Source organism: Ictidomys tridecemlineatus, chromosome 11 (genome assembly GCF_052094955.1).
Source record: "Ictidomys tridecemlineatus isolate mIctTri1 chromosome 11, mIctTri1.hap1, whole genome shotgun sequence".
Classification (NCBI taxonomy): Eukaryota; Metazoa; Chordata; class Mammalia; order Rodentia; family Sciuridae; genus Ictidomys; species Ictidomys tridecemlineatus.
Window position 1 is genome coordinate 102239204 of NC_135487.1, and position 22302 is coordinate 102261505.

The 22302-nt window shown below is 35.6% G+C and overlaps 1 protein-coding gene across 6 annotated transcripts; it reads right to left on the bottom strand.

Annotated features, from left to right (window-relative positions):
• Window positions 1–904: 904 nt before the first annotated feature.
• On the bottom strand, window positions 905–22302 carry Clcc1 (chloride channel CLIC like 1). 6 transcript variants are annotated; one of them, XM_013364154.4, is made up of 12 exons: window positions 22180–22302; window positions 17546–17685; window positions 17037–17141; window positions 14730–14837; window positions 11484–11705; window positions 11100–11240; window positions 8960–9053; window positions 7589–7686; window positions 7030–7176; window positions 4920–5264; window positions 3108–3384; window positions 905–1210 (listed from the first exon to the last, which is right to left on the bottom strand). In XM_013364154.4, exons 2-11 carry the CDS (start codon window positions 17672–17674, stop codon window positions 3124–3126), a joined length of 1650 nt encoding a protein of 549 aa, XP_013219608.2. In that variant the 5' UTR covers window positions 17675–17685; window positions 22180–22302; the 3' UTR covers window positions 905–1210; window positions 3108–3123. The 6 variants fall into 6 exon arrangements, with proteins under 6 accessions (XP_013219608.2, XP_021590798.2, XP_021590797.2 ...); XM_021735123.3 differs by having other exon boundaries at window positions 3077–3384; XM_021735122.3 differs by adding an exon at window positions 17835–17863 and having other exon boundaries at window positions 905–3384; window positions 22180–22293.

Consider the following 22302-nt stretch of genomic DNA (forward strand, 5'->3'; position numbering starts at 1 on the left):
AGCCATAAAGAAAAATGAAATTATGTCATTTGTAGGAAAATGGATAGAACTAGAAAACCATGAGGTTAAGAAGGTCAAGAGTCATGTTTTCTCTCATACTCAGAAGCTGTAGAGGAAAGAGGAAAAAGGTGGAGGTGGATGTCCTGAAAATCAAAGGGAGAAGAGTAGAGGTAAGGGACCAAGGGGTGCAACACAGGGAGAAAGCGGGTGAGTGCTGGGGAGTGATGCTGGCCAAATTATGTTGTTATATTGTGCTCATGTACATATATGTAACAACAAATCCTATCATTATGTACAACTATAATGCATCAATAAAAAAATGGAAGAGAAAAAAATGAAGCATGAAAGACATGAGTTAAGACCTTGGCTGTCCTCAAACACTGCCCTCAGCGCATAGACTGAATGTAGTTTATAAAGATACAGAATAGATAAATAAGTGCAGCAAAGATAAGGAAGCAACAGAGCACAGCCTGGACTGAAGATGAATCACAGAATATGAACACCTACCCCTGGAACAAACTGGTAGAACTTATTCAACTCTGGTTGCTTCTGATTCCACAAAAACTGAGATGGCACCTGGGTCTGTCTCTTCTCACAAAGTCAGATGATTCTGGTGGGCAAAAGTGAGACCCACTTCTCTAAAATGGCCATTGTTAAAATAAAAAAAAGTTACACAGTCACAGCCTGGAATTAAGAGCTCAAAAGAAAAGAACGATTTTCTTAAAGTCACACAAGAATTTTGTCAAACACATTAGGTTAAAGCCAGGATTACATTAGTTTCATAAGTAATATATAAGGTATGATATCCTGAATACCATCATTTAAAAAACTGCAGATATGTTTTATGCAGGAATTTTTTATTAAAGGAAAACTCATTTATCAAAGATGGCATGCCAAACCACAATAATGTAAAAATAAGTGTTTATTGTGTACACAGTGTTTCTTAGACCCTGTAAGCTTCATCAGCTATTCCATTTTTAAAACTGCTTTTAACAGCTATCTACCGCATTCTGATTTTCTTAAAAGCTTGCTACTTCAGACCCTAATGTCAGTAACAAATATTGGCTAATTAATAAAATAAACCTTGTCTCTCCTGTGGTGATAAACTGGCCTTCAATTTGCTTTAATAAAGTCTTTCCTGAACTTCTGTAATCAACAGCAGTAGCATGTTGCTTTGCTGTCAAAGTAGATTTCATCCCCAAATGGATATCTGTAATGAAAGAATACAAAGATAAAATTGTAAATTTTTTTTTTAAAAAGTATTCCAAGTTTGGATTGATTGACAGCAGTCAGGAGTGCAAGCACTTACAGTCTATAACCGGAGGTATTCACTTCTCTTCAGAATCAGATCACACTCACCAATCAGGTCTACTCCCCACAGAGGACTACTTTTTATGCATAGATGTTCATAAATCTATTTGAAACTGCAGGTATTCTTTCACTACTTCACTTGTTACATGCTTGCTATGTTTTTCATTTTTGGCAATGCTAAGGATCAAACCCAGGGCATTATGTATAGTAGTCAAGTGCTGTACCACTGAGCTACAGCCCCACCCTCCTGTGTTAATATAAAATTCTTTTTGTGTTTTCTTGCAAAAAAAAAAAAAAAGATTCCTTTTTGACCATTAGTACTAAAGATGCTTATAATGTCATCTAGAAAATATTAATATATAAAATTAAATTGTTTCATGCAATTACCATTAGTACTAAAGATGCTTATAATGTCATCTAGAAAATATTAATATATAAAATTAAATTGTTTCATGCAATTTAATTTTTAACATTTTTAGGAGCCAAAAATGGGGTATTCTGCATTACATGTAAAATTTATAGATTTCTTTGAATATATCTTTTTTCCTGAAATACATTTTAAGATTTTTTTTTCCTGACTTACCATTTTTGGAAAGCAGCTGAATATAACTTACATGAATATAGTTAAAACAATGAATAGCTGAATATTTGGGAACAGAGACATGGACACACTTTATGAACAGCTTTTAGAAAGATTTAAAATGAAGAATGCTTTTTAAAATCAAGAAAACTAATTTTAGATGTTGACTGAAAAAAATGTTAATTTGAAATATTGCTTAAAAACAAAATGTTGACTGACCTATCTGTGGTTAAGGAAAACACCCTATTCTACTTATCATAGTGCTCTCCTCTATGTAGAGATCTGTAAAAAATTAGAAATTGATACAACCAAGACATTATGGTTTGCTATAAAATAAACAGACTAGTGTATTATCTAAGAGTGACAAATGCTGGGATTCTGAATAAGGAAAAGAGGTCTTATAAAGCTTATGTACTTCATTTGGTAGGAAAAGAATAAAGCCATTCTCAAAAGACTGCTAATGGTATAAAACTGAGCTTACTGGTACAGCAAGCTATGTTATCTAAATTCCCCTGACAATCTTCAGCTCTGTCTTAGTGAAGCATAAAGTCAAAGGTGTGAGGAGGAAGCAGGCCCAGTACTAGGTATAGGAGGGATGAACTCAAGTCATACTCATCTGTGGGTGACTTAGAGAAAAACTGAAGTGTCAGTAGGACTGACGCTGTTCATGCATACTCTGAGTCTGCATTAAGATGCTGGAGTGCAAAAAGGGTGAACATAAGTGGACTTCCCTTAAAAATCATCTTTTAAAGAACCTATTATATTGGAAACTCTAATGCAGAACTAATAAATTCTGCCAACGAAGTAATATTACAGAATTTCCACTCGGCCACAGACACTTCAGTTAGCAGGTTCCTATAAATTCCTAAAACTCTTAAGATTCCTCAATGTCCCCTAAGTCAGTCACCTTAATTATCTAGCACATACTCTTAGCTATAACATTCATTTAAAAATGTAAATTCTATGAGCCCTTGTCCCAAAATTAACACTTCAAAACTTTGTGAGATCTATCTTAACATCAAATAGACGTGGATGAAATTAAACAGAAGTTTATATATATGAATGTGTTTGTTAATTCTGATTGTCACTAAATGTATGAATGATTACATTGGCACTTTTGTTATAATCATCAGAATACTCAGGTGGGAAGAGTGAATACTCAGGTGGGAAGAGTTAAGAGCATACTTTACAAAATTCAAGACTTCAGAGCTGTGACCTGTGTCTGTGATTCTCTAGCCACACAGGCTGCCAGAGGGATCCTTTCCACATGCTTCAGTTGCAGTTCTTTCTGGGCCATGTGTGCCACCTTCTTGGGGGCTAACTTCAGCTCCAGTCTTCAGCTGAGGCTTGGACACTGCGGGTGAGTCTTCTACAGTCTCTGATACCTCTTGGCCAGACACAGACTTAGCAGAATGACTGCTTCCTGTCAGAGTGCTTTCTCCTGGGATTCCACCAGTTTCTTTTGGCTTTCTATCCAAAATAGGTGATTTATGCTGTAAAGAACCATAGAATCACATTTTACCTATTTAATTAATATAATGTGAAGTTTTAATAACCAAACATACCAAACAAGTTCTTACTTACAAACGTGGTTTCAGAGCTGAATTCTAATAATATAAAGGTTAAGTAAGCCTCACAGACTGGAAGACTGACATTTATAGGAGTCAAGAGAATTGGTCACCAGTATTGCTAACTCTTCTTATCTGATGAGAATCATTCATTCTAAAATATTTACTGAGCATGTATTAAGTTCTAGGTGCTAGAGATACAGTCAGAATAAGATACTGGTCACAAAAACTGTTCTTACTAGAATTTACCTTTAGGTGAGGGAGAGAATCGGGCAACAAATTAAAAGTATGATATATTACTAGAAGTTGTCAAGGTGGGCATTATGTCCTTGATCCTCCATTTAGAAAAAAAAAAAAAAGGTTTTGACTTCTCATAATTGTGAATACTGATGAAGGTTATTTATTTATTTTTTGTATGTTATTTCTGTTAGAATGTAACTTTACTTTTACTTTTGCTTTATTAAGTAAATGTAATAAAGAAAACTCACTAAATGAAATTTACAAAGGCAAAAAAAAAATATGATATATTATGAGAAACTAGCTATGTGCTAGAAGTGAGGTAGGACAGTAGACTGTAGTTTATTTAGATGTTAAGCAGCATATACAAGGACTTGAGGTTAAAGGAACAGTCAGGAGCTCTTGCGGCTAAGATAGTGTTGAGCATGGAAGGAGAACTGATAACCAGTGTGGCTGTGCACTTGGGGCAGGGAAGGGAGGCCCCTATGCCACTGGGGTAACTGGCTTTCCCTTTAAGTAAGAGGGAATGTCACTGAAGAATTCATTAACTATAAAAGCTGGAAGGAGCATCTTAGGTTTTCTAAATTCATGTAGATATGTATATTTTTATAAAGACCCCTATGGCAAAAGAGATTACAATTTTCTAGTTTCTACTTGGCTTAAAGCTCTCTCAAAGTTTACAACTACAACTTAAACTTTGCAAATAACAGTATCAATTCCTTTCTCAAAGAAATGGAAATGTCCTTTTAAATATCTAATAACAATCACCATTCTACAGACCAAAAAAAATGTCTAGCCAGCCACGGAAATCAAAGAGTTGGAAAAGTAAGCCTTTTGATTCCTCCCCAGCCTGTTCTTCCACCAGCCAGGCCTTCAGAGCTCTATTGCCAGTTCCCTAGTGCTCTAAGAGGCCTTCTCTTTGATTTCTTCAAAGGCAGAAATTTCAGTCATGCTCACTTGTTGGTTTCCTATGAATTTTCATATGAACTACCATCTGTCCTAATAAACTACCACTAAATAGTATTTAAGGTAAAAATTAAATCTTATTTATTCTGAGTAAGCTGGACTAACTTACGACCAAAAAAAGGAAGAGAAAGTGACTAATTATATCACTAATGCTATAATTTATAACAACGAAGGGTAAAAACACTACATCAAAAGCTCTATAAGAAGCATTTATGCCTAATATGAAGGGACAGCAAAATAAACAATCACTGACTTACACTGGGTACCACCTCGGGATGCTCTTGTGCCTCTGTGTCTGGTAAATCAAATGCCCGGAGCACTTCAGGGCTCTTGTTGTCAGTCTGAAATCTCAAGTCAACATCTCTCTCTCTCAAAACATCTCTTCTACACTCATATGTTTTGTCATAAGGGCCTTTCTCAATGGAGCCAGCTTGGCCCCTATAATAGAAATCTCCATCACCTGCTGCTCCACCAGGATGTCTATAATCAATTTCCTTCTGCCATCTTCTATCACTTGGATGAAGTGCTCGCGGAGGTTCTCTCTCAGGACCACCTAAATGTCTCAGTACATTAACTGATTTTCCAACACCATAGCAAAAACTCTGTAAGGAAAAGAAATAAATTTTCCTGAGAACCTGATGACTGACTAATGAAGTTATGAGCTATTTTATTCAGGATGCTAACAAAATGATCTAACATTCATAGACATAAACATTCATTTCATGTTTTTATTACAGACCTCCTCTTTGTTACAGGCCAGATTAGCCAATAAAATTTCATGAATCATTCAACATTAAGCAGAAATTTTAATCAACTAGATACATTCTGATTGAATTTGTATCCTACAAGGACAAATTCAGGCCTATAATTTTAAAGTTCTATTTATCTGATAACTGCTCATGTGTCCATATTCAAATCTGTCACATGACATATGCTGAAAAATATTTAAAATTATATGTCACTATGTAAACACTCTCTTGTAGGTTTAACATTTACAAATACAAACTCGACACCTAAAATTCAAAAGATTTTGATTTTCATTCCATGGGCAAAAGTAGACAGTAGTTCGCAAAGTGTGGCACTTCCTCAGACTTTTTCCAGAGGATCTGTGAAGTCAAAACTTTTCATAATAAAAGGACATCATTTGTCTTTTCACTGTTCTCTCATGAATGTACAGTGAAGTCTTCTAGAGGAAATAAAATTGAGATAACTCACAGGATGTGGGCTTGTATTTTTTTAAATTTCTCAATTTTATTTCCTAATAAAGGAAATATCAATAAACATAACTATAAACAGGAGCTTTTTTCTCATCTTCTGCCTTTAAAAAAACGCAAAAGGAGTCCTGAGAACAAAGGATGTGAAAAATCTCTCTACTGGACCTACACTACTATTTGAAGATAGAAGCAATGAAAGTCAGTATAACTTTTCTCAGGGAGCAGATGAAAGAACAAGGAATGATGCAGCTTTTCTCACAGTTTCAGTTTTAGAAACTAAATTACTACTACGGAATTAATGTCTCCTAACTAAACCACACCTATAACCCAAGGAATCCTATAATCACAAGGAAAAAACAAAAACCAAAAGAAACAATTTTAAATTGAATATAGCATAGTAAATTTTGTGTCCTTAGGAATAAGAATTTCCCATGGCACTTCTGAACTCTTTTTTTTGTTCTATGTGATAAATGCATTTTGGGGGACAGTGGCTGAAAAATCAACCACCAAAAAAACGAACAGACTGGATGAATGACAAGCAATAAACAAGTGCTCTTAGATTCCCCCAAACTGTTTTCCGGTACACCCGCTTTTTCCACATTCCTAATTTTGTTGCAAGCCCAATGCTCTTCCTTTCTCAATGCTGCAAAAACTCAGACTGTAATAAGGCAGCTCCCTTTCTCAAAGAGGAAATAATCAATTTCCTGTATACTAATTCAGACTTTTTTTTTTTTTTAGAGAGAGAGAGAGAGAGAGAGAGAGAGAGAGAGAATTTTTAATATTTATTTTTTAGTTCTCGGCGGACACAACATCTTTGTTGGTATGTGGTGCTGAGGATCGAACCCGGGCCGCACGCATGCCAGGCGAGCGCGCTACCGCTTGAGCCACATCCCCAGCCCACTAATTCAGACTTTAAAAAACAAAATTAAAGAGTTTCTTATTCCAAGTCACTGTTATGACATTTATAAACCAGAAAACCACTTCCTTGATTAGGGGAATATACATGAAATATAAATAAATATGTATTTAAAAATCACCTCTGATACTATTAAGCGTGACTTAGCCTGATTTACATCAAGGATACCTAATAATTTTATAATTACCTTTTTTTCCTGCAAATCCTGTTAAATACCAATAGTGTTAACATACTAACCAGGACAGCCAATGTCATAATTATCAGCACGGGAATCTGAAGTATCACTGGAATTTCCTTCATGAGTGCTTTAATAAATTCACCAGTTCCTTTTCCAATGTGTTTTAATGGCTCTGTCACAAAGTTGGTGAATGTAACTGCCAATGCCTAAAATAAAAGACAAAAGCAATAAATTAACCTTTTCCTCAGAGGAATGAGATATATACAATAAGCCAAAATTTACTGTGTACTAAGGCTGACGTTATGTAAATTAAAATGCTGTTATATCCCACCTTTTATTTAATATTTATTTTTTGTAGTTGTACACAATAACTTTATTTATTTTTTGTGGTGCTAATCGAACCCAGGGCCTTGCACGTGCAAGGCGAGTGCTCTACCACTGAGCCATAACCCCAGCCCCATATCCCGCCTTTAATGTGAAAATTACTATGTAACTGGAGTTTTTTTTTCAAGAACAAAGGCTTATTAACAAGAATGACTAAAAAAATACAAGTTTTTATAAATATAAGGGATTTTGACATATTTTGTACAAGTAATCTTTACAAAATATATTCTATACCTTTGTTGGTGGAACCAACCAAATAGGGTTGACTAATAAGATCTCATAGTATTTTTGGCATGGGTCATCCTTATAGGTCCATGAACTTCTAAACCATTCTATTTAGAGAAACAGACAAACACTAAATCACTAAAATAAATGAGCAGTTGCATTCCATTCACAAATATTTTGGTTTTGACCCTCCTCGCCCATCAACCAGTCAATGTTCAATTATTTTAAATTGTAAACAAATACCCTATAACACTCATTTAATTTTTTTCATCTTATATCCAAAATCATATTAAGAAATCCATTCAAATTACACAAGTCTTATGGAGACAAAAATTATACTTTATAAAATTTCTAAAAGGTAAATAACTAGATGGTTTTTATATATACAAATAAGTTCAAGTAATATTAAAGAAGTCTGAATAAGATGATGGACTGTATCAAAGTCAATATCCTGGCTCTGATATTGGATCAGATAATGTTACCATTGGGAGAAAATGGGTAAGGGGTACACAGGCTTTAGTCCTTACAACTACTTGTGAATCTACAATTATCTCAGTAAGATTTCAGTTTAAAAAGTCAGTTTTTGCTGTTTTTACAAAATAAAGCAGAATATTAGTTTTCCCAAAGCAATCTTAAATACACTTGGAAATGAGTCTGCCCTGGAGAAGGCATTTTCCTATCTCCTAAAGCAAGTAAAAGCAATTGAATTGGTTTAGATACCACAACATTTTGTTATCTAAACATTAACTGTGGAACCCACTGGTAAAATCTACTGAGATTCTATTCTCTGTCAGTCTTTATGGATTTGCACTTACAAAGTACCTTTGAACATTAAACCATTCCAAGTGCTAGCTATAGACACCTAAAGGTGGTCAACATGATAAGTGAGAGTGTTTAGAAAAATCTGTAAGAATATACTTAATATCAGTAAAGCTTTAATATAAGATTTTGTAAGTCAATATAAGGAGGTTAGAGCTAAGATGGATATTAGTTTATATATATACATTCATTCACTTATTCAACAGACTTCTGTTGAAAACCACCTCTGTTGAGGACCTAGAAAGTACTAGACACTGTGCTAAGGACAAAGGGATTTAGTGAACATAAGATCCTTCAGTTTAATGAAGGAAGTCAGATAAGTCAGATAATATCAGAGCTAACATATATATATAATTTCTATTCCTTCCCTGTGAGCTATTACATGAGTCCCAAAGTCACTAGATTTAAACCTAAAACCCTCTTGAATGTTTTTTTGGTATTAAAGATTCAGTCACAGAAAGCCTTCTCTGGCTTTTCATCATTTTCATTGTGATGTTTAGTATTTTCCTCTCATTCTCAGAAATTCTATTGAAAATAGGGACAAATGAACAAATACCATACCCCAGAGACTTCCAGTCCAATCCATCTTCTCTGCACACACATTGTTTAATGGCTCCATCTTGGCAACATCAGCCTGATGTTGTGCAAAAGCTACCTGAGCAACACCAAAGGGAACCATGAAAGGCTGGTGACAGTGAGTGCTATGCTTCCACACCCAATAAACCTTGGTTCAAGGTGTCTTCAACATTCTAAACCAGACTGTTAAAATTTTCTTAATAGGAAAAAAAAAATGTTATTTTAAACAACAGCCATTTTCAGCTCATGGAAAAGCAGTCTTAATAAGCAAGGATAAAGAACTACAGCAAGTAGGAATGTAGTTCACTGGGATAACACTTGCATAGCATACTCAAGACCTTGGGTTTGATCCCAGTACTATAAAATAAAACATTAAAAAAAAAAAGATACCATTGCCTTCTTTGTATGTAAACATGAAGGAAAAAAACTTTATTAAAAAAAACTTTATTTAAAAAGATTGTTTTCCCATGCTTGTAATCCCAGTGGGCTCAGGAGGCTGAGGCAGGAGGATAACAAGTTCAAAGCCAGCCTTAGCAACTTCGCCCTCCACAACTCAGCAAGACCCTGTCTCTAAATATAATATAAAAAAGGGCTGGGCATGTGGCTCAGTGGTTGAGTGCCCCTGGGTTCAATCCCTGGTACCAAAAGAAAAAAAGATTGTTTTAAAAATTAGTTCAAAAATATTTCATGCCATGTATGAAAATAAAGCTATCCAAACTAAAAGATTACATCTCCTGTTCTTTTATATTTCATGATAAAAGATAAAATAGTATTTTACTTTAAGGAATTTGATCATCTGCAAATTTTGTTATCTGTGGGGTGTTACAGACCCAACCCCCCACAGATACCTAGATACAGCTGTAGAACTTTCACAAATCAAAACCCATGGGAAATCACTGAAACAATAATACTAAACTCAACAATCTTTCTTGGTACTTAATTTGTAAATAATTAGTCCTTGGTATTTAATTTATAATAATTAGTTCTAGATGCTACAGAAATTAGAACAGTTAAGGCAATATATCACATGATTTGATTAGGCTAATTCACTAGAAGTACCTGTTTACCTGACTGATTCTTCCAGAAAGCTCTAAACTTTCCTCCAGTGATTATGCTATTTTTTAAAAAAAAATTTTTTTTAGTTGAAGATGGACACAATACCTTTATTTTATTTATTTATCTTTATGTGGTGCTGAAGATCGAACCTGGTGCTTCACACACAAAATGAGAGCTCTAGGGCTGGGGATGTGGCTCAAGCAGTAGCCCGCTCACCTGGCATGCGTGGGGCGCAGGGTTCGACCCTCAGCACCACATACAAACAAAGATGTTGTGTCCACTGAAAAAAGATGAGAGCTCTACCACTAAGCCACAACCCCAGCCCAATTATGCTGTTTTGATAGCCACAGTAGTGGTTCTTTTAAATTTATATAAATAGTACAATTCAAATTTTGGAATATTATTAAAATTTAAAACAGGATTGGAAATACCTGAAAATATTGAGAGGTTATTTTTAATTCACCTATAATTGTATATACTTATGAATAATTTCTTTGTATTTTCTAAATTTTCTACCATGAACATTCTAAATACCATTTTTTAATACATAGTTTTTAGTTGTAGTTGGACACAATACCTTTATTTCATTTATTTATTTTTATGTGGTGCTGAGAATCAAACCCAACACCTTGCACGTGCTGGGCAAGTGCTCTACTGCTGAACCACAGCCCCAGCCCCTGAATACTATTTTTATATTCAGAAAATAACCTAACTTTTTACAAATCATGATATTTTGGTATCATTTCTAACAAAGAATAAAAGGATTTACTCCAAATTATCTATATAAGAGTTTTTAAAATATGTTCACCTAGTTCTGTGCTGCTTACTTCTCCAGATGCTACCCAATAGTAACTGGGTTATCAAAATCAGGACTTTACTTTTTCTGCACTAACCCATCAAGGACCTTCCAAAAAAATAATAAATGCCTAAGAATTGCCAATATAATTCCTCCCATGGCTGACCAGGTCCAATCATTGCCTTTATCCCACATCTGAGGCAAGACTGCTCAAAGTGAATTATATTATGAATTTACACCGAAAAATGTTTAAACTCTCCGCCTATTTAATACCTTATATAAGTACATCCAATTCCATCCCAAACTCAAGAGAAAACTGATGAAAAAAACACGTTTCAATTGGGTATACCAACGCACACGAGTCCACAGCTCAGTAGCTACTAATACCACGATGCAGAGCAGACACAGAAGTACCTTAAAAAAAGAGGAAGTGGAAATCAGAATCTGCCAAGCTGTCTTCCCCACCAGAAAATGATAATATCAGTAAAAGCAAAAGACTTGGACTCAAAAATCACAAAATCCTATGTACAATTTTGGTGCTTGTTCATTTTCTGCAGCATGAGTGGCTAAGTATAGGTACTTCACATAATTACAGTGGCATTTTGAAGGTAATTTTAAAAAGGAAATATAATTACATCACCCTAAATTCCATCTTACCATGAATACATTATATGGATCCACTCCAAAGGAATCTTCAAATCGCCACTTCCATGTTTCAAAATCATGAAACTTAAAATTAATTAAAATATCACTTAATGCATCATCCAGCGCTCCTGGTTTCCATTCCTCCCCACTGAGAAACTTCTGTATTTCTAATAAGGTTTGTCTCTTAAGGATAATCTCAGCATCATAATGCATGTCATCTTTGTTTTCATCAGGCTGAATTAAATGTACCAAAAAAAACAAACAATATGAGAATTTTACTATTATACAATATTATTACAGTGCAACTTTAAGATGAATATCAATTTGGAACTAAACTTATAATCAATTTACTTTGATTCCTATCACTAAAACTATAGTGTGCAATATTTCACATATATAAGAAAATAATATCCACTTATCTGACTCCAAGCCAACAAAAAAACAAATAAATGTGTAATCTATTTAAAAATTACAGAACTCTATGTAAAAAAAATACTACGAATTTTATTAAAGTGCAGTTGATTCTTGTTACCTGCAGTACTTATGTTCTAAAAAGTCACCTTAAACACTAATCAATAATTAATGAACCACTATTCCTATAAGAAATACAGGGCTAGGTGCAAACCTGTGGTCAAAACATTTTCATCAACCAATAAAATATGTTATAAAACTTTGTTTTATATGTTTCTGTGAAACCTCTTTTAATAAATACTACTGGATCATTACCACTGAACACAGTCAACACTCTAACTCACACCTGAAGGAAACCTCTCCAACATTTTCTCTGTAAGGCATATCACAGCCTTCTTGCATTTAGAAACACTAGACAGCACTTTGACATTATTTTTGAGAGTACATTTTATTTTTTTTGAGAGTACATTTTAAACAACAAAATTAACCCACCATATAGCCATAAGAAGTGCAAAAATTATAGCAAAAAACAGACTACACTAAATATGGGAAGAAAAAAGACAGTGGTTTGCAGTATGAGCGCTAACTTTTGTTGCCTTGTCACCTCAGTTGGGAACGAGCATAACAGACTTTTGCTACTCTGCACATGTCCAAGAATGATCACAAAAACACCTCAAGTACTGATTTGGGGGTCACACATTTTAGTGAATAGGTAAATTAATAAATATGAAATCTGCAAATAAGGAGGATTGACTGTCTTATAATTCAGTTTATGACTTTCCATTTGTTGACAATTATCAAATAGCTTAAAATTTGCAATAGTTCAATAAGATAAATAAAAGGGATCTCAAAAAGTAGAGAAATAATAGGTTTCCTTGAATATTTATCACTATATTAATGTGAATTCAGCTTAGCAAAATCACTGTGAACAACATTTTACATTCATTAACCAATTATAATACATACTAGAGTTTGGATGCTAAATGCCTCTCTAAGGGTCCATGTGTGGAGGCTTGGTCTCTGGGGTAACTATAGGGAGAGGGTAGTACCTTTAGGAGGTGGGGCCTAGTGGGAGGAAGTTAGATCACTGGAGATATATCCTTGATGGGGCTTGTGGGACTTGGCCCCTTCCTCTTTCCTTTGCTTTCTGGACATGAGGTGACAGTTTACTTCACCACACTCTCCCAGTCATTATCATCTGGAACATCCACCAGAGCCCCAAATCAATAGATCTATTAGAACCTTCAAAACTATAAGCCAAAATAAATCCTTTCTCTTTATAAGCCAATTATCTTAGATATTTTATAATAAAAATAGAAAGCTAACAATAAGAGCAAATTCCCTTTTCTTTTACAAAAGTAAATACAGATAATAAAAAGTAAATATAAAAAAACCAAATGACATACTATCACAAATCATCAGAAAGTATGAAAAAGCTATCACTAGTTAAGGTTAACATTTTTTTTTAAATTAGGAACCTAATATTTCCAAGTATCTCCATCTTAGGTATTTTTTGGCTCCATTTGTTTTCTCATTCTAGGCTGTTCCATAGTAATGAGAATGGTTGCTCTTACACTTCCAAAATAAGGTATTTAAATTATTCATCTAATATTCTTTCCCTCTTAACCATTCCTTACTAAACCAGGAGGACAGTGTCTGGCAAGTTTGGTTAGTCTGTCCTATGTTGAAGCAAGAACCCTACATTTTTAGGTGTCTGCCTGTGACCACTTCTGGTGGTTGGAGATGATGGCCAGGCCAAAATAAAAGTCTGACCTACAACTTTCCAGACCAATTCTGATGGTATACACAGTAGGGAAAAATGTCTATGTGCTTGAAATTTAGGCTTGTAAGTGATATAAAAGAATTAAAAGTTTTGTTGATGTTTTCACTCCTCATTATAATTTGAATATAAGATGCCCCCAAAAAACACCTGTGTTAGTGCAGGATTATTAGGAGATTTAGTGATTAGATTGTGAGAGCTGTACTCTAATGGGTGCATCATAGTTTGAATGGACTGAGTGGTAACTGTGGGCAAGTAGGTGTGGTTGGAGAAGGGAGGTCACTGGGTGCATGCCCTGGAAAAGTTAATCTCCCCAACAGCCCCTTCTCCTCTCTGCTTCCCAGCTGCCATGAGCTGGATAGCTTTCCTCTGCAGTGCCCTTCTGCCTCACCTCAGGACCACCAGCTGACCATGAATTGAACTTCTGAAATTGTCAGCACAAATAAATTTTTCCTCAACTAAGATGTTGTTCTCTGGTATTTTGGTCACAGCAATGAAAAGTGACATACTCTCCAAAGTAAAAAACAGTGACTCTAAAAACTAGAAATTTCTGGCTGAGGGTGTAGTTCAATGGCAACTCACTTGCCTTGCATGCACAAGGCCTTGCATTCAATCCCCACCACCACCATCACCACCTCCAAACACAAACAGTAAAAATCTTAACACTACAAATAATATGTGCATGCGCATGATACACAATTTTACAAAGAAATACCTACTATCGTAAATATCAAGGAAAAAAACTACTTAAAATAGATTTTTCATTTCCTAATATATCTTACATTACTTCACTAAGAAAGCAGGGAAATGGTAGAAAACATTAAGTGGGTCGCTCCACCTCTCACCTCAACTGGTGATACAACAGAGCAGAGTTAGGAAATCCTTATGAGCTCAAAGAAAAATAAAAGTGGTTCTGCACAGCTTGCATTCCACCAAACCACTATAAAGCAGGAGTGTACTTTTAATTTTCTTAACAGTTTCTGAGAAAAGGTGAGTGAGGTCTTTATATTTTATGAAATAAATGTCTACTATGCTGAATTAGTAGTATCACACCATCAAATACTCACAAGTCCAAGCTTTCCAGCTTCAATTAAAATCTTATTTAAGTATCTCCTAAAGACAGGATTGCTTTGACTTTCATAGTCTTCCCTCTTTTTCTTTTCACACTCATCAATCTGTAATCATACAATAAATTCAATATTAGCACTAAAATTTAACCTAAGGGTCAAGTTACTAGCCTGGAGATACCATCAAAATCCAAGGAGCTCATTATTTTTATCAAATTTTTATTAACTAGCTGCATTACAGTATAGAGATTGCCTACTTCCTGTGGGCTCTCTTTACAAATGGCAGTAAGCAACAAAGGCAGTTTTTTGCTGCTTTTCAGCAATTTTAAAAGCTGAAGATTATGGAATAAGGAGGCAGAGACCCACAAGCACAGTAACTGTACCAATCCACCTCTTTCTAATGTCAAAGAAATGATTTAATGAGAGAGAAGGAAGGAGCAGAGGGAGGAATACATACAAACATATAGATAAAGTGAGTGAGTGAGTAGGAGGGGATAAAGAGACACAAAGAAAGAAATAGGATGAAGCCAAATGAAATGAAGGACATAGCAAAAAATTTACTGAATATACTGGTCAGCAAGTGACCATCCCCATCCTACTACATGGGATATGAAGGAGACAGAAATCACGGCTTTTCCAGGGTATTCTATACATGTCAATCCTTTAGTACATAATTTTTCATTAGAACGGACTTCTAAATTTAGCTTAACATCACCACAGTGGATAAGTTGCTGAATGAGGGTAGTGGATATTTTACATTTAACTTTGATAACCAATTTATGTTTTTTAACTGAATGTGGACCATGAGTTCAGTAGCTTCAGTTGATAAACTTAATAACTGAGCAACACACACAGAGTTAGAATAGAAATCATGTGGTAGTTTCATCTGCTTTCAAGGCAAGGTTCATAAACCATTTTATTTTTTAGATCTTAACTTGTTTTTTGCTTAACAAAAACTCAATGGGGTTTGGAATATAGCTTAGTGTTTGAATGTCTGCTTAGCATGCACAAGGCCTTGGGTTTGATCCCCAATTCTACAAAACAAAAACAAAAATAACAAGGACAAAGACTTTATCAATGGTATTTTTACAATGTTTGAGACAAACTCACAAACAATGGAATCAAAATTTTCTTTAAAAAGGAATTTGCATTTCTTATAGTGCAACCAAGCTAGCTTACCACACCACAAAACATACCTAAACTGAAGCAAATTTTATCCAAGCACTCCTTCGGCAGCATTCAGAAGAGGCAATATTCACACTTGGTAAGAACCACACCAGGTATTTATAGGTCTAAACTGTGATAAATCTGGATCTCAATTAACAAATGCCCCTGTTCTCAAGCTGGAAACTGTACTCTAGCTCCTCCCTGTTCCTTATTTCCCTTTTTCCCTGTTACCAACATTTATCTACTTTACCTCATAAGTTTCACCCTTGTCTCATCTCTTCACCCTTGTCAATGTAGCATTCTGAGTCTTCAGCAAACCCCCATGATCTCACAACCACCTTCTCCTTCTCCATCTCCATTCCAAGCCCTCTCCACACTGCCAGCTGTTCATTCTGCCTACACAACCAACAGAGGGTGGTTCCCACAGCAAATAATGTATACACTCAAACTCCTTAACAATCTTCTTTTCTTTTGTATAAAGCCCACTTCAAAAATAAAATCAAATAAACACCACTTCAGAAAGAATAGCTACCCTACACTAAATTATAACAAAATATAACAAAAAAAATTTAAAATTTTTACTATGAGTAGTTGATTAAATCTATTAATATGTTTGATCAATTCTTGGGCTCACCATTGTTTTTATTCAAACCTTTTCTTACTATAGTCAAACTTCTTTAACATTTGTAGTCCATGGGTTATAAATTATTTCAATCTTTTTATGTCTGAAGAAATCTGTATTAGTTTTCTAGGGTTGCCATAACAAAGTATATATATTTTTTTCTTTGCATTTCTGAGAGTAACTCTCTCATTTATAAAATAGTAATAGGCCAGTTTCTACAACTGTTACATCTGTTGTGCATCTACTATGGCTTACCACTATGACAGGTGAAACAGAATTAAGATGGATAAAATGCATTCCTAGTGCCAACAAGTTTATAGTTTGGTGAAGAAATAATTACAACATTAACACAATAAATGTTATAATAAAAATTCAAAAATACTATTAGAAAAACCAAGACTAAAGGAAAATCTCATACACACAAATTGAAGAGCATTAAAAAAAAAACACGAGAAACACAGGAAAATAGTGACTTAATAAAAATAATATAAAATTCATGAATAGGAAAAAAATCTAACCTTATGAGTTAAATAATCGAGTCTTCGATAACATTCTGACATTTCATCAGCATATGACAAGTCAGGACTGATGTCCTTTTTTTCTGACATACTATTTTTCACCACCTAAAACCAAGTAGAAAGAGATTTTATTTATAATTCAGTTGTACAAAAACCCTTCATTTAGTGAAGACTAAAATTTTTACTTCATCATGACTTTGTTCCTCATATTCTTTATTTATATTGAACTACCAAAAAAGTAAAAGTCTCAAATGTACATACTAAGAACTAAAATCAAATTGGCTTGTTGCTTAATGGGCTTTACAAAATTTTTTTTCAAATTCAAAACAGAAATAAGGTGGGTTTGAAATAATCTTAGATTAAGAGTATGAGGAAGATATTCTGCATGGCTATTAATCATTGATACCCACCTCTAATGCCTCTGTGCAAAACAGCAATAAAAGTGGACTATTTCCATCACAGGGCTGATAGGCCGGCCACACACACACACACACACACTTTTTTCATACCTGAGATTTTCTCATTGTTCCTGAAGCAGCATCATAGTTAAGCATGTCTGTAGGGTCAATCCAGTCGTCATCATGAGCATAACCAGTTATTAGCAACAGACATTCACAAAAGAGCAAAGGACACAGCATCTTGTATAGGACTAAAAAAAAAAAAAAACTTGTAAAAAAAGACGTAATGAATATAATTATTTTAAAAGTAAATTGTTTTGTAATAAAAGCTACTTCTTTTTAATGTTTAAGATAACATTTTCTGGGGACTGGGGTTGTGGCTCAGTGGTAGAGCGCTCACCTAGCACATGTGACACGCTGGATTGGATCCTCAGCACCACATAAAAATAAATAAATAAAATAAAGGTATTGTATACAATTACAACTATATATTTATATTTTTAAATATATATATATTTAAAAAGGTAACATTTTCTGGATAGTAACCAAGGAAAGTACAAACATTCTCACTGGGATAAGAAAATAGATATTTTCCATATGGCCCAGCAGTTCCACTCCTAGTAAATACCCAAGAGAAATGAAAAAAAAAAAAAGCCACATTTTCAAGATAGCCAAAAAGTGGAAACAACACAAACTTCCAGCAACCTGAATGGGTAAATAAAATGAGGAAAAAACATTCCGTAGAATATTGTTTAACTATAAAAAGAAATGAAGTACTTCAATATGATTGAACAATATGCTACAATATGATTGAACCTTGAAAATGTCATGCTATATAAAAACCAGTCATAAAACCACATATTATATAATTCCATTTGTACAAAATGTCCAGAATAGGCAATTACATAGTGACAAAAAGTAGATTAATGGTTGCTTTGTTTTGCAGTGCTAGGGATCCAACTCAGGTGTCACAAGTGCTAGACAATGCTTGACAATGTAGCTCTACCACTGAGCTACATCCCCAACCCCAAGAGTAGAAAAATGTGTGCAGAAAGAAAGGGTATAAGCAATGAAAAATATTCTAACATTATGGTGATAGACATATCTGAATATACTGAAACAACCAACTGAATGGTAGGTTTAGAAGGCTAGAGAACACTTATTCTATGGAATGAAGTGTTGCTCAATTTTAGAATAAAAAATAAAGCCTCTTAAATGAGTGAACTTTCCTTGGTTACTATTCAGAAAACGTTATCTTAAACAATAACTTAACTTACACAGCTCAAAACAATTGCTAAAAAGTAAACCAAACCTCTCTCCCCAATTTTTTAAATAAATGATAAGTATGAAATAACCAGCCTCACCTAAGTCTCTGCATAAACAAATAATTTAAACAGTATCTCCTCTGTTTAATACTTTCCAGTAATCATCAGCCACATGTGCCTATAGAACAACTGAAATGTAGCTAGTGTGAATGAAGAACTGAATTTTTCATTTTCATTTTAATTGCCACGTTATATTAGACACTGAAGATACAGAACATTTCCATCAGCAAATAAAATTCTTTTGGACAGTCTATTTATATATCTGCTCTATGTAAGGTAAGGAACCCCAAGATAAGAAAGGCGTGGGCCCTGGCCATGAACAGCTTATAGACTAGTTATAAAAATAAAAGTAATGCTAGTCTGAATTAAATACGCTCCTTTAAATAAAATAAACAAAAAAAAAAACAATAAAATCTTGTTTATTCTTTTAGCATTAAAAAAATGAATGAAATTATCCCTTTGTTGCCCTGGTTTTTTCATTAGCACAGGTGTTCTCAACAATGGTTATACACTGGAATCACCTGAGGAGCTTCTAAAACTCCTAATGTTCTAGTCACATCCCAGACTAATTAAATAAGAATCTCTCAGGCTGGAGTCATACAACAAAATAAATCTTGAGACATATTTAAAACCCAAAAAGTGGGCTAGGGATGTAGCTCAGTAGGTAGAGTGCTTTCCAAGCAGGCATAAGGCCCTGGGTTCAATCCCTAGCACCAGAAAAACAAAAATGATATAAAATCTAAAAAGTAAAATTATAAGCCATTTTCACACTAATATTCATTTCAAACCATATAGAAAATAGCATATATGATTCTTTAAAAATTCTCTATTTTTCATATTTTTCATAGGTTTTTAAACTCAGAAACAAAAATAAAATATAAAAATTAAAAATGTTTACAAATTAGAAAAATTTAACAAACATTTCTTAAATAATATGAACAGTGTGCCTGGGTTAGAGGAAGGTAAAAAATGAATAAAAATAAAGGAAACAAGATCTCTTTCCAGAGTTTAAAATCAAGCAGAGGTAAGGCAGGAACAATGGCACACATCTGTAATCCCAGCACCTGGGGAGGCTGAGGCAGAAGGATTGAGAGTTCAAAGCCAGCCTCAGCAATGGGGAGGTGCTAAACAACTCAGTGAGACCCTTCTCTAAAAAAAAAATACAAAATAGGGCTGGGGATGTGACTCACTGGTCCAATGTCCCCGAGTTTAATCCCTGGCACACACACTCCCCTCTCCCCAAAATCTAGTAGATGTTTTCATGACTACCCATAAAAAGCCAGGCAAGTATAAGTTATTATATATAGTCCAGTATAAAGTTCTGAGCCTTAAAGGACTGGGATAATTTTTACAGAAAAAGATTGGGCTGGGGATGTGGCTCAAGCAATAGCGCGCTCGCCTAGCGTGCGTGAGGCCCGGGTTCGATCCTCAGCACCACATACAGACAAAGATGTTGTGTCCGCCAAATACTAAAAAAAATAAACATAAAAAAAATTAAAAAAAAAAAAGATGAAAGCAGAATACCTTTAGTGAAAACAAGATAGAGTAGGGAGCCTGCAGTAATCCTGCAATCCCAGTGACTTGGGAGGCTGTAGCAGGAGGATCACCAAATTCAAGCCTCAGCAACTTAACAAGAATCTGTCTGAAAATAAAAACATTAAAAAAAAAAAAAAGAAGGACTGGAGCTGTAGCTCTGTAACAAAACACCCCTGGGTTCAATCCCCAGTACTATCTACTAAAAAAAAAAAAAAAAAAAGGAAAGCCAGAGGAACCCACTAGAATTTGCTGGAAATTCAAGATTCTCTCCTGCCAGAATCCCATGGTCCCTAATTTAAGGCTGGAAGTTCTTTTTTTTTTTTAATATTTATTTTTTAGTTATCGGCAGACACAACATCTTTGTTTGTATGTGGTGCTGAGGATGGAACCTGGGCTGCACGCATGCCAGGCGAGGGTGGTACCGCTTGAGCCACATCCCCAGCCCAAAAGGCTGAAATTCTTGACAAATATTACAATTCAGCTCACACTTCCCCCCATGAAAGCTGCATCTAAACCCACTGAGGAACTTGTTAAAAAAGAGAGAGAGAGAGAGACAGAGACAGAGACTCTGATTCAGTAACACTGAGATGGGTTTGAGATTCTGCATTTCTAACAAGCTTCTGGTGATGCCACAGATCAGATGCTGACAGATCACTGTGAATAGCAAAGTATTCAGCAAAAGTAACCATCCTAAGTTGGTTTAGTTTAATGATGGCACATGTGACTTTCCATGGCTCCTTCCCTGCCTCCATTTTTACCATCTGCCTCAGGTTTTGGTATTAATATTAAAAGTACATACAAGTACAATATTACAAGTAGGTAATATTTTGTTAGTATCTGGTACATACATTCATTCATTTAATCCTCTATAAAACTCTGGGAAGTATTTGCTACCATCTTCATTTTATGGATTAGGAAAACACATAATTTGCCCAAAGTCGCAGGGCTAGTTAAGTAGTCAGGACAAAAATGCTAGTGACCCTAAAAGGGTTTGTTTCTCAGAGAGGTTAGGATCTTGAGGTGGAGTGGAGGAACTGTTGGATCCACATTTCTACATCCCAGAAAACTTTAGGGCCAGCTTTAACAGGAGCCACTAGACTGAAGAGCTACAAGGAAAGCCAGTCACCGAGGGGAAATCTGCACAAGTCTTTAATTTCAACGAGTTTACAGGTGTAATGGGAAAGGCTGGGCCAACTTGGGTATATCCCAAGTACAGGCAAATTCTGTAATAGCCTAGAAATATCAAGGTATTAAAATCTGGGGGTTGCAATTCACTTCGCGTGTGTTTTAGTTCCTTGGACTCAGGGCTCTCAAACTTGAGAAGCTGTCTTTCAAAGAAGTTTCCAAACGACGACGAAGCCAGTCTGGGGACGGCGCTTTCATAATCACTGCCAGAGAAAACTTGAATTGCTCTTCACCACCCATAAACATTCAGGCTTATAGCATCTTTAAATTTTTATTCACACTTGAGAGTCTTAGGATATTGACTACAACTAAATCCCCACTATTCTGCAGACAGTGTTGGTTCCAATTGTGCTTCAAGCTTCCAGGAAAACAAAAAAACCGACGCCAACAACGTCCGCTCGGGTCTCGCTGTGCACTGGCCGGAGCCTTTTGCCTAGGCCGCCCAGCACTCCCGAGCAGCCGGAGAGGGAGAGGAGGCACCCCGCTGGCCCGGGAGGTGACAGGCAGGCACTCGCCCAGCCGGGCCAACCCCCAGGTCCCAGAGGCGCAGCGGAGGGCGAGGGGCCCCGCCTCGGGGGATGCCTGCGGCCTCCCGGGCGTCCACGCCGCGAGCCCGCAAGACCCGCCAGGAGGAACCCGCAGCCCCACCGGCCGTACCGACATACCCGACCGCGGGGACTCACGTCCCGGGAATCCCACCTGCCTCTCCAGCTTGACACCACCTGCCAGGCCAGCGAGGGAACGAGGCTAACCTTCCCTGCCGCTTAGGGCTTCCGCGCGCCTCCTCATCGACTCACTCGGCTGGCGACTGGGCGTCCCTCC